General features: G+C 53.3%; 1 protein-coding gene across 3 annotated transcripts in view; it reads left to right on the top strand.

Moving 5' to 3' along the window:
• The first annotated feature begins 211 nt into the window (after positions 1-211).
• PER2 (period circadian regulator 2) overlaps positions 212-10,540 on the top strand; it is a 46,805-nt gene continuing 36,476 nt past the window's right edge. The window contains exons 1-2 of one of the 3 annotated variants that reach the window (XM_021665069.2): positions 212-249; positions 10,017-10,265. In XM_021665069.2, coding sequence (XP_021520744.2) covers positions 10,036-10,265 — 230 coding nt within the window. In that variant the 5' untranslated portion in view covers positions 212-249; positions 10,017-10,035. Of the gene's footprint in view, positions 250-437; positions 548-9,431; positions 10,266-10,540 lie in introns of those variants that run through there. The other 2 variants (XM_012473482.3, XM_012473480.3) reach the window with 2 other exon arrangements.

Raw genomic sequence — 10,540 nt, 5'->3', positions numbered from 1 at the left:
CCTAGGTATTCAGATGAGACGGAGTAGCGGCCAATGGCGGGCGCCGTGGGCGGGCGTAGCGCGCGCGGTCACGTTTTCCACTATGTGACAGCGGCGACTCGGCCGCGGCGGAGGCGGCAGCGCTGAGGGACTGCGTGCGGCTGTGGGCGGCGGCGGCGGCAGGCACGGGGCTGGGCGGACAGAGCCGCGGGCCGGCGAAGGGACCGGCGAAGGGACGGGCGGACGGGCCGACGCGGACGCGGACGGGCGGTGAGTGGCGCGGCGCGGCGCCGCTGCCGCTTACGTAACCGCCGCCGGCGCGCGGGCCTCGGGCGGGTCGGGGTCCTCTCGCCGGCTCGGGCCGCGGACGCGCAGCCAGGACTCTCCTGGGCCGCTGGACTCCGCGGCTTGAAAAGGCGCCGGCCTGGGGGCGTGTGCTGGAGGCCCTGTCTCAGGTGGTGGGTGGCCGAGCCGCCTGGGACGAACGGGGTGCGCTCGATTGAACCGCGCTGACATCGCGGGGTGGGGACTCGAACCCCGTTTCGCAGTTGGAAGAGCCTGTTGAGAGGTGAGGCAGCGTGTGTAGGCTCCGAGCTATTGAGTGACTGCGTGCGGGCTGCGGTCCGTGGGCGATTCTCTTGGGAACCCTCCTTCCCCTTCCATGGGGAAGGCCAAGGAAACCAAGGGTCAGCGCAGCGGGCCCTGGGATCTGGAGACCCCTCGGGGAGCTGACTGCCTGCTCTGAGGCCACAGGGTCGAGTCCTGGCTGGGGAAGGGCCATGGAGGGGCGCTGATCTAGGAGCTTTTCCTGGACACCCACAGGTCTCCTGGGATAGGTGATCAGAGGGACAAGGAAGTCCCTGTGCTGAGCCGGGCCTGGGAACCCTGAGGACAGGGAGACCGCCTGATGTTCGCCCCCTTTGCCTCTCCTGGACCACTCTGGATCAATGCCCTCTCCCCATATTGGCTAGAAGGGAATGGGGGTGTCCACTCTCGGTGCGGCAGTCTCACCTTCCTGCTGGGATGTACTTTGGCCGCAAGTCCCAGACATATACCAGGGGGTGGGAGGTGGCCTGCTTCCCCCTTCAGGAAGGCCCGGGTAAGGGATGACGAGTTGGTTGCCAGGGTTTCTGTAACCTACACAGAAGAAACCCGTTTGGAAAGCTGATTCATACAGAACAACAGAGCCAGAAGGCACCCTGGAAATCACCCAGAGTAACCCCTCAGCCTGGCAGATGAGCAAACTGAGGCCCAGGCCCAGGCTGTCTGCAGGGTCTTCCCATCTCCCTGGGGCAGGATGAGCTTCAGAGGGTCAGTGAAGGCCTCTATGTGGGTGCTGAATCCTGGGTGGGCTGGAATGTGGGAGGAGGGGCCTTAAGTCCCGGAAATGTTAAGAACCCCACACACACCACGGCCAAAGCCCCATATGGACACCCCTCACCTCCTGTATATGGCACAGCAGGACCATTAGACTTCCTGGCTTCAGAGGCGAGAGCCCACTCTCTGCCCCCACCTGGGACTTCTGGTCCCGGGCTGGATGTGCTTGAGAAGAGAACAGGACTCTACCTGAAGGCTTTATTTGGAAATTGAGTTTTAAAATACAAGGTGAATTGATTTTTGTATGCTTTATGACTATAATGAAAAAAGGGATTCCGTTTTTTTTTTTTAAAGTGCAAGCTGTGTGATGTGCCAGCGCGGGGATGGTACCGTGGGCGTTTGCAGTTATCTGTCACTGTTGCCTTGGTGTGATTCATTGGTACTGAACTAACGCAGCCCTGGCTTTCCGTGGAGACGGGAGTGCCAGGTGGGAAGGGGGAGCCCTGCGTCAGCCAGCTGGCTGCTGCTTCGAGCCTTGGCTCCTCGTCCAGGCCTCAGTTTCCTCATTTGTTCAGAGGGGCTCAGATTGGGCAATCTCTGCAGTCTATTTTAATGCCCAAGTTTTTGGTTTTCTGTTACCCTATAGATGATTTTTCCCAGTTTCCTCACAGGAGACAGGCTTCTGATACTCTTGCCTTTGGGGCACATAATATTCCCCTTTGAGCCATGTCTGCAGTGCTTAGAAGGACAAAGGAGAGGTTTCTCTCCTGTGCACTGCTTCTCAAACACAGAGAACTTTCTGAAAAATACTGCTAGTTACACTGCTGTTTTTAAGTGGTGATGTAATTTTACCAGAACTTGGCAAACCATGGCTCTGTCAGGTCATTGAGTAGCTGGCAGGGCTACTCAGTGTGTAGTCAGAAGAAAGACAGGCTCTGGGTATGTTTTTACCTTTGGAAAACTACTCTGTTTGGCAGAGTGAGCTAGAAACACACAATTCCATAGGCTTGGCAGAGACTGTCCCCACACTTCTGGAAAGCTGGCCTATCTGTGGAACCAAGGGAGAATCCATAGTATAGAGGGGGCCTCCGATGGCCCCTCCCCAGGCCAATGCCCTCTCCTCTGGGGACCAGGCCCTCCTCTCAACTCTTTATGCTCATTGTGTGCAGGTTTATAACAAGTTTGTTACCATATTTCCAAGTCTAGAACAAATTAGAAGCACTAAATGAACAGCAGTGATGGGTGACAGGAGTCAAGGCCACTTGGTTTTCAGGGGCTGGCAGTTCCCAAGACAGAGTGGGCTGCTGTGCTGAACCCTTGCCAGCCTTGAAGGGTTCCTCATGCTCTTCCCGGGGTGGCAAAGAGGAATCAGAATCCACCCTTTAAGAAACCAGGTACCAAAGGAGCAGATGCCTCAGCTTCCCAAAATTCAGAGTTGCTCAGTCCCTGACCACTGGAGCTAGGAGGCCGACACTTCTACATTTCTTATTGCTTTAAAATCTTGTAGTTCGAAACATTTCAGGGTTGAAAAGTTTGAGTTGAGAGCACTGAAGGTGTCCTAGTGAGGTAGTGCCTCCCCCGTGCACCTCCTTCCCTCCATATTTGGACGGTTGTGGTCACATTTTCCTCGGTTACTCACCGTTGCCATGGAGAGCGCGGCTGTTTATTTAGCAGGACAAACGTTTTCTCAGGATTACAGCAGGCTTGCCTCAGGGAGTTGGCTCCTACCAGGAAGTAGAAAACATGTTCTAATATTTGGGGTTGTAAAATACTGCAGGACTTGCTGAGACAGTACATGCTCTATGATTCTTATTATGTAAAGTTCAAAAACAGGCAGAATTAACTAGGCTGTGAGAAGCCGAGCTCGTGGGTCCCTGCGGGGTAGACGGTGGCTGGGAGGGCCACCAGGAGCCTCTGGGGCAGCGGACAGTATCCTGCCTCTGGTCACAGGGCTGTGTTGTTTGCAGATATACAGCAAGCTGTGACCTCATGATGGACTCCTCTGGTGATTGGACACTGATTTCTGATTTCCACCTTAGGTGTGAGGGAATTGAGTACAGCAGGACTTTACCAGTCCTGGCGGCACAGTGGAGGCTGGAGCTGGGTCCCAGGCTGTGCTTTCGTTCCTGATTTTTAAACGCTATTATGGAAGTGTGAATATCTATGAAAGTAGAGAGGATAGGGTAACCAACCCCCATGACCCCACCAGCCTGTTTCAAGTGTTTCTGCTCCTGGCCCCTCTCCTTCCACATCCCCACCATCTGCTTTTCTTCCTGGTCCCAGACTCTCTGTTGCTGTTGTGGACTGCACTTTCTGAATGGTACTCTCTCTGGTTGAGGCAACCCAGCTACCAAAAATGTGGCCAAGTGACCTGGTCAGGGATCCAAGCTTAACCTCTTTCTCTGACGGTTCTTGGGGGCAGAGCCGGTGGGTGGACAAGCGAAGGGGCCCCAACAGCAGGGTCATGCCCCGAGGCTCACGTTGGCGCCTCGCAGCCCCTTTCAGCCAGGCTGCCATTTTCCCTCCTGGGCATTGGCTCCCCGAGCACATAAATGCATGCCCACCCTTCCTCCCCCTGTCCTGATGGGGTAGAAACAGGTTTCCAGGGAGCTCCCCAGGGACAGCTGGTCCAGCCGGCTCTGGGCACACATCTGTGGAAGGCAGGAGGCAAAGTCCACTTAGACAGGCGCGTTGGTTTTGCCAACTTGGCAAAATGAGGCTGTTCCATTACAGCCGCCGGGGCTGAGGACGCATTTTCTGGAATGGTGGAGTTTCTGATGATTTGGCTTAACTGTGCTTTCACATTTCTGCCAAGCTTGCCTGACTCTCTTTGCAAAAGTACTTATCTTCCACCTAAGGTAATGTTGGGGCACCAGTGAATCGTATTCAGACAGACTCACAGGGGCTGGACTCAGGGGTGAAAACCAGGCACTAAGTGCAAAAAAAGTGCAAAGCAGGAGAGCTACGTGCAGAGCGCCCACGGCCCAGATAGGACGGTGGCTTCAGATGCGCGATGCTCCCCCAAGGACTGCCTGACCTGGGGGTGGCACTGACTTCTTAGTCCTTTAAATATGAGCCAAAGACAGCTACCGTGACAATCACTCTCTCTCTTTTAAAATTATTTTTGTTACTCCGGTCTGGTTTTTTTTTCTTTTGAGATGGAGTCTTGCTTTGTGGCCCAGGCTGGAGTGCGGTGGCACAATCTTGGCTCACTGCAACCTCCGCCTCCAGGGTTCAAGCGATTCTCCTGTCTCAGCCTCCCAAGCGGCTGGGATTACAGGTGCACACCACAACGCCTGGCTATTTTTTGTATTTTTAATAGAAATGGGGTTTCATCATATTGGTCTGACTGGTCGCGAACTCCTGACCTCAGGTGATCCACCTGCTTCAGCCTCTCGAAGTGCTAGGATTACAGGCGTGAGCCACCGTGCCCAGCCCCTGTCTGTTTTTCTGTAGTGATTAGCAGTGATAATATAAGCTCATATTACATTCCAGATTCCTTGCATGGGTTGTGTCATTTAATCCTTCTAACAACCAGTAGGAGGCAGGAACTGCTGTTATCCCCATCTCACGAATGAGGACACAAGGCACAGAGAGGTTAAGGAACTGTCCAAGATCACACAGTTAGGAAGTGGTGGAAGCTGGCTGAAACCCAGGCCATCCTGGACCTGTCCCCTTAACCACTCTGCTGCTGCCTCTAATCACCTTAATAACTCACTCACAGCAGAAAGGACCGGCTGTTTGTCTGGGGGAGGACTGTGGGGATGAGATGGGTGGTGACAGGGTATCGGGGGTGTCAGGAGTGAGAGAATGCCCTTGGTACCCTGGACAGCCCCTTGGCAGCCCACTGAACCATGGTGAGAGCTCCCTGAGAGGTCTCCTTGCTGCCACCTTCCCTCAACCCTGCAACTCTATTGAAGTGTAAGTCAGATCTTGTTGCACAGAATTCTCCATGGCTCCCTTAGTTCTGACTCTGCCCCTGAAAGGTGCCCTCCCTTCCCTGCCCTCTCTGCTCTAGCCTCGTGCACCTCCTCAAGACAGGTCAGGGGCTCGCCTGCCGCAGGGCCTCCACAGTGGTGTGGCACGTCGTCCGAGTCCACACAGGGCGGGCAGAGCCAGAGATGCCCAGTGCCAGCCTCAGGTGTGAAGCCAGAAGGACCTGCCGGAGCACATGGCTGCAGGCCTAAGAGAGCAAAACCCAGGGACTCTGAGTCAGCTCACACATGAGGGCTTACACGCAAGGTTCCTGCCAAATGGCACTTAAACCTGGGGCCACGCTCCCTGAAATGTCACTCCCAGCCCCTCCATTCCCACTTGCTAGTTGCCCGCTGTACTGTATATTCTAGTTTCTTGTTTATTGTCTGTTTCCTCCTAATGTAAGCTCCCTGAGGGCAGGGAAGATGTCTGTTCTGTTGTCTGCCCCAGTGCCAGCCCTCAGTGCTGGCAAGGAAAGCTCGCAGAGCGGGAGTGGAGGACATGGAGAAGTAGCTGGTGGGGAGGCGGTGCTGTTCATGCAGGCTGCCCGGGGCATCTGCAGGAAGAGGGCTGTGGGCACAAGGGAGCAGCAAGTGCAGAGTCCCTGTGGTCAGAGCAAGGGGTGGACAGTTAATAGAACATGCCCAGGAGATTGCAGGAGACTTGGCAAAGCCTGCAGCACTCATGCCCATTAGAGCTGTGCTCTGAGCCAGGGTATGAGCACAGGCTGGGCGTGAGCTAAGCCTCTTTACCAGGATGGCTCTTGATGCTGAGTTGACTATAGCAGGGCCAGGTGGAGGCAGGGGACCAGTTTGGAATTTGAGGTTGGCTCCTGGCCAGGATGGTTGTGGACAGGATGAATAGCCTCCCTGCTGATGATTCTTTCCAGGTTTGTACATTCCATGCTCACACAGCTCTGAGCACATATACAAGCACTTCCCTGCAATAGATTCCTAGAAGTGGGAAGAGTCTGCAGATGATCAATGTTGCTGGGAACTCAAATTTCCTTCCAGAACGACCCTATTGTTACACCACCACACACAAGAGCCACTCTTCTCCACCGGACCAATGCTGAGTGTGATCAATCCTGTGAATTTTTGGCAACCTGATGGGCAAGATAACCTTGTCCTTCGCATTTTTCTGAAGCGAATGAGGTCTGACCTCTTTCTACAAGTTGACGGATCTTTGGCGTTTCTCCTTGCGGGAACGGCCTAGGCAGTCTTCGTGCTTAGTCTGTCTCTTCCCGAAAGTTATTACCACTCATCTTTCATTGAATTTTCTAGAACTACCATAAAATGTAAAAAGAAAAAAAAAACTGAAGTAACAGACTTGCTTATTTTGTTCCTGACTTTAAGTGGAATGACTCTGGCATTTTAGGTTTTATATGACTCAGGATATTGATTAAACCAGCTGTGTAACCCACAATCAAGTATCCTGTAGTTGAGATTTCCTCCCTTGGACCATAAGCTTTTCCTCTCAAAGCTATTAATTACAGCTGGACGCGGTGGCTCATGCCTATAATCCCACCATTTTGGGAGGCCAAGGTGGGCAGATCATGAGGTCAAGAGATCGAGACCATCCTGGCCAACGTGCTAATGTGGCAAAACCCTGTCTCTACTAAAAATACAAAAATTAGCTGGGCATGGTAGCATATGCCTGTAGTCCCAGCTACTCGGGAGGCTGAGGCAGGAGAATCACTTGAACCTGGGAGGTGGAGGTTGCAGTGAGCCGAGATCGCGCCACTGCACTCCATCCTGGCAACAGAGCAAGACTGTCTCAAAACAAAACAAATTGTGTGTGTGTGTGTGTGTGTGTGTGTATGTGCGCGTGCACACGTGCGTGTGTGTGTAGACACTGTCTTCTGGAAATTTAATGTTGCTGAAGAGATATCCAAGACTAATATGCTTTTTTTCATCCTTTGTGGGGAACTTGTTTGTTCTCTTCGGATGCTGGTAGGATTTTCTTTATCCTTGAAGATACTGTTGGTCATCTGGATGCAGTTAGGCATTGGATTTTTGTTCTTTGATAGGCAGATTCAGATCTGTCTTTGGCTCAGGATGGTTCTCTTCATGTGTTTCATTCATTATGGGTTCTGTTTCATTGTTCTCATGTCTTTCAGAAAGAGCTGTGATCCACAGGTAAAACCCGGTTCTTCTCCATCTCTCTCCTCTTCTCCTTTCCCTTTTAAAAGTTTCTCAGATATCTTTTCCCTATCACTGAAGCCATTTTCTTTTTTATTGACGCTGAACTTTGTCCTTTCCAGTTTTCTGTTCTAATGTGGATTTTTATCTCAGTCTGTGGCTTTATCTCATCCCTCATGACTTGTTTCATTGACTCCATCATTTCTTGAATTCTCACTATGAAAAGTAGATGTTGTCCTAATTTGCTGGCTTCCTCTGTGGCATGTCTTTGTTCTGTGTCTTTCCACAGCCCCATGTTGGCTTTCTTCTGTTGATTTGTTTGTGACCAAGGCCAGGTATCGTCGACCCTGCCGCTCTCCAGACACTGACATGGGTGGGCTCTGCATGAGCCCCGCCTCTCACCAGGCTGCCCTGGAGTGGCTCACGTCCAGATGGACTTGACCTGGGGAGGCAGTTGCTGAAGGCTCTTGCTGGAGCTCAGCCATCCAGTTCCTGGGGCCAGCTGGTGGAATCTGGCTCCCTGCGTGTGTGACCCTTAGCATTGCTGGCTGGTATCGAGTCCTTTCTCAGAGTCGCCCTGTTGGGGAGAGTGCCTGGGGGTGCTGAGTGGGTGAAGTCCGTCCAGGAGAACCTCTGCTTCAAGCAGGATTTCTGTTCCTGTGTCTGTTCTTTTCCCACAGCTTCCTCATGAAGCATCTTCATGGTAGAGCTCCTGACTGTCCAGTCTTGGCCATGGCACAGACTGTCCCCTTCCGTGGCCAGGCGTAGCAGGGCTCTCAGCACTGGCCACTTCCTCAGGGGGTGTTGGACTCTAGTGCACTCTTCCTGCTCCCTCCATTTGAGCTACAGCAGGATGTGCCTTCACTTTGTGGCCAGTGATTGGGACCCGTCGGGACTTTTAGGGCTGCTGAAAATGATCCCTCTCCTCACCAATTGTATAATCCTTGGTCATTTCACATGGGTTCTGGTTTGAAGGAGGCCGAAGGAGAGGCTCTCCCAGAGCTAGGTGGGAATGGAGCATAAGATTTTTCATAGAGATTTGGGGTCTGGAATCCAGAAACCCTTTTCTCCCCTTGTTCCGCCTGCCCTGGGAAGGGCCAAATGAATGCCATGCAGAAGTGGCAGTGCCACAATGCGCCAGAGTTAGGCCAAGCACAGGGCAGTGACAGGAAGCAGGAGGTCCCCACCCAGTTGATCCTGGGTGTGGGTTGGGGGTCCCATCTTCAGTTGCCGGCAGGCCTGGAAGCCAGGGCTGTCATCTGCTGCTGTGTGGCCCTCCATGGGTGCATCTGTAGAATGGTCTCCACACCATGTTGACAGTGATGAAGGGTGCTGGAAGACTGTGTATTGGCTGCTTAGCATCATGTCTGTTATTAAGCATGAGCACCTGTGTCAAGCAAGCCTTCATCTAGCCCTCTCCAGTGCTCCGCTTGAGTGGGTGCCCACTTCCTGCCGGGACCCTGCTGGAAACGCCGTCCTGGGGATGGGGAGACATCACTGGATGAAGGAGGAAGGACTCAGGATGGCATTTTGGCCTCCCACCTGCGAATCAATCCCACCCCTCCCTGCCCCCTGTCTCTGTTCACCCCCTCAGTTTGTGTCCAGGTTGATTGCTGGTCTGTCTCTAATTTCAGCCCCTCTCCACCCATCTACCCCAAAGTGCCGAGGTAAAGTTTCTGTCCAGCACAGCAGTATGAGCCTGTCCAAATGCAAGCTGAGTTCTATGGGCCTGGCATTCAGAATGCCTCAGAAGCTCCCAACCATTCCCAGTAAGTGTGAGGCCACATCGTCCTGGCCCCTCCCTATCCCAGTTGCACATGCCTGTGGGCTCTGGGACCCCCAAGCTGCTGGGAGGGTTCCACACCTGCCAGGCCCCTCTGCCCTCCACCCGGAAAGCCCTGTCTGCTCCCCTGTCTCCTACTGGCCTTGGCTTCTCCTGTAACTGTGCCGTGATGTAATGGCCAAGATTTCTGGACCTGGCTTCCCTCACCCACCATCATCTGGGAAATTTATAAAAGGCAGATCACACACTCAGTGGGACTGTGTGTTTTTCCCCCACACTCCACAGTCTGGGTAGTGATTATCAGTGCTGCTGTCTGCCTTCTGATGAGGCTGTCAGCAGCCCTGTGTCAGCAGCTGAGGCTGCCTGATTCAACCATCTTCCTAATTCATGGCAGATAGGAGCTCTGTCAATAAGAAAAATAAGTGACATGATGACCTAATATGTGTGTGATTGATCCCGATGAAAGGGTAGTTTGGCCGGGCGTGGTTGGCTGAGGTGGGGAGATCGCTCAGTGAGACCAGTCTGGGCAACATGGTGAAACCCTGTCTCTACCAAAAATACAAAAAATTAGCCAGGCAGGACAATGAACACCTGTGGTTCCAGCCACCCTGGAGGCTGAGATGGGAGGATTGCTTCCACCCAGGCACTGCATTCCCTGGGCAACAAAGCCAGACCCTGTCTCCAAAAAAAAAAAGAGAGAGAGAGAGAGACTGCAGTTTCGTTAGTAACAGAAGGAGTAAAAAGGCTGCTCTACCTGGTGGCTGTAGCTGTCACTTGTGCGAGCGCTTTTTAATGCCTGACAGCATCCCTCTGTTTGCCAGCTTCATTCCAGAGCCCAACATGAATGAATACGCGGAGTTTCCCTCCAGCCCCAGTAACCCCACCAAGGAGCCCATGGAGCCCCAGCCCAGCCGGGTCCCGCTGCAGGAAGACATGGACATGAGCAGTGGCTCAAGTGGGCATGAGACCAACGAGAACTGCTCCATGGGGCGGGACTCACAGGGCAGTGACTGTGATGACAGCGGGAAGGAGCTGGGGATGCTGGTGGAGCCACCGGACACCCACCAGAGGTGGGTTCAGCCTCTGGCCAGATGGAGGCTGGGCAGGTTGTTTTCTCAGTGCCTCATTTGTGCTGTGATTTGATTGCTTTTGCAGTCTTTAAATCATGATTACCAAGTTTTTCAAGATTTTGAAAAGACTAAAATGTGCCAGGGTCTGTCCTTCCTTATAAGGAGGCCCCCATCGATTTCGCAGATCCGGTTGCCAACAGACAGGTACTTGGTAGTGTGAGGAGATCTTGGGAGGCAGCAGGGTCAGGTAACCCAGCCAGCAGCTGCTTAGACAA

The sequence above is a fragment of the Aotus nancymaae genome, unplaced genomic scaffold, assembly GCF_030222135.1.
Source record: "Aotus nancymaae isolate 86718 unplaced genomic scaffold, 86718_ANA_hifiasm-v0.15.2.pri h1tg000031l, whole genome shotgun sequence".
Lineage (NCBI taxonomy): Eukaryota > Metazoa > Chordata > Mammalia > Primates > Aotidae > Aotus > Aotus nancymaae.
This window is presented reverse-complemented; position numbering and strand designations above follow the sequence as displayed.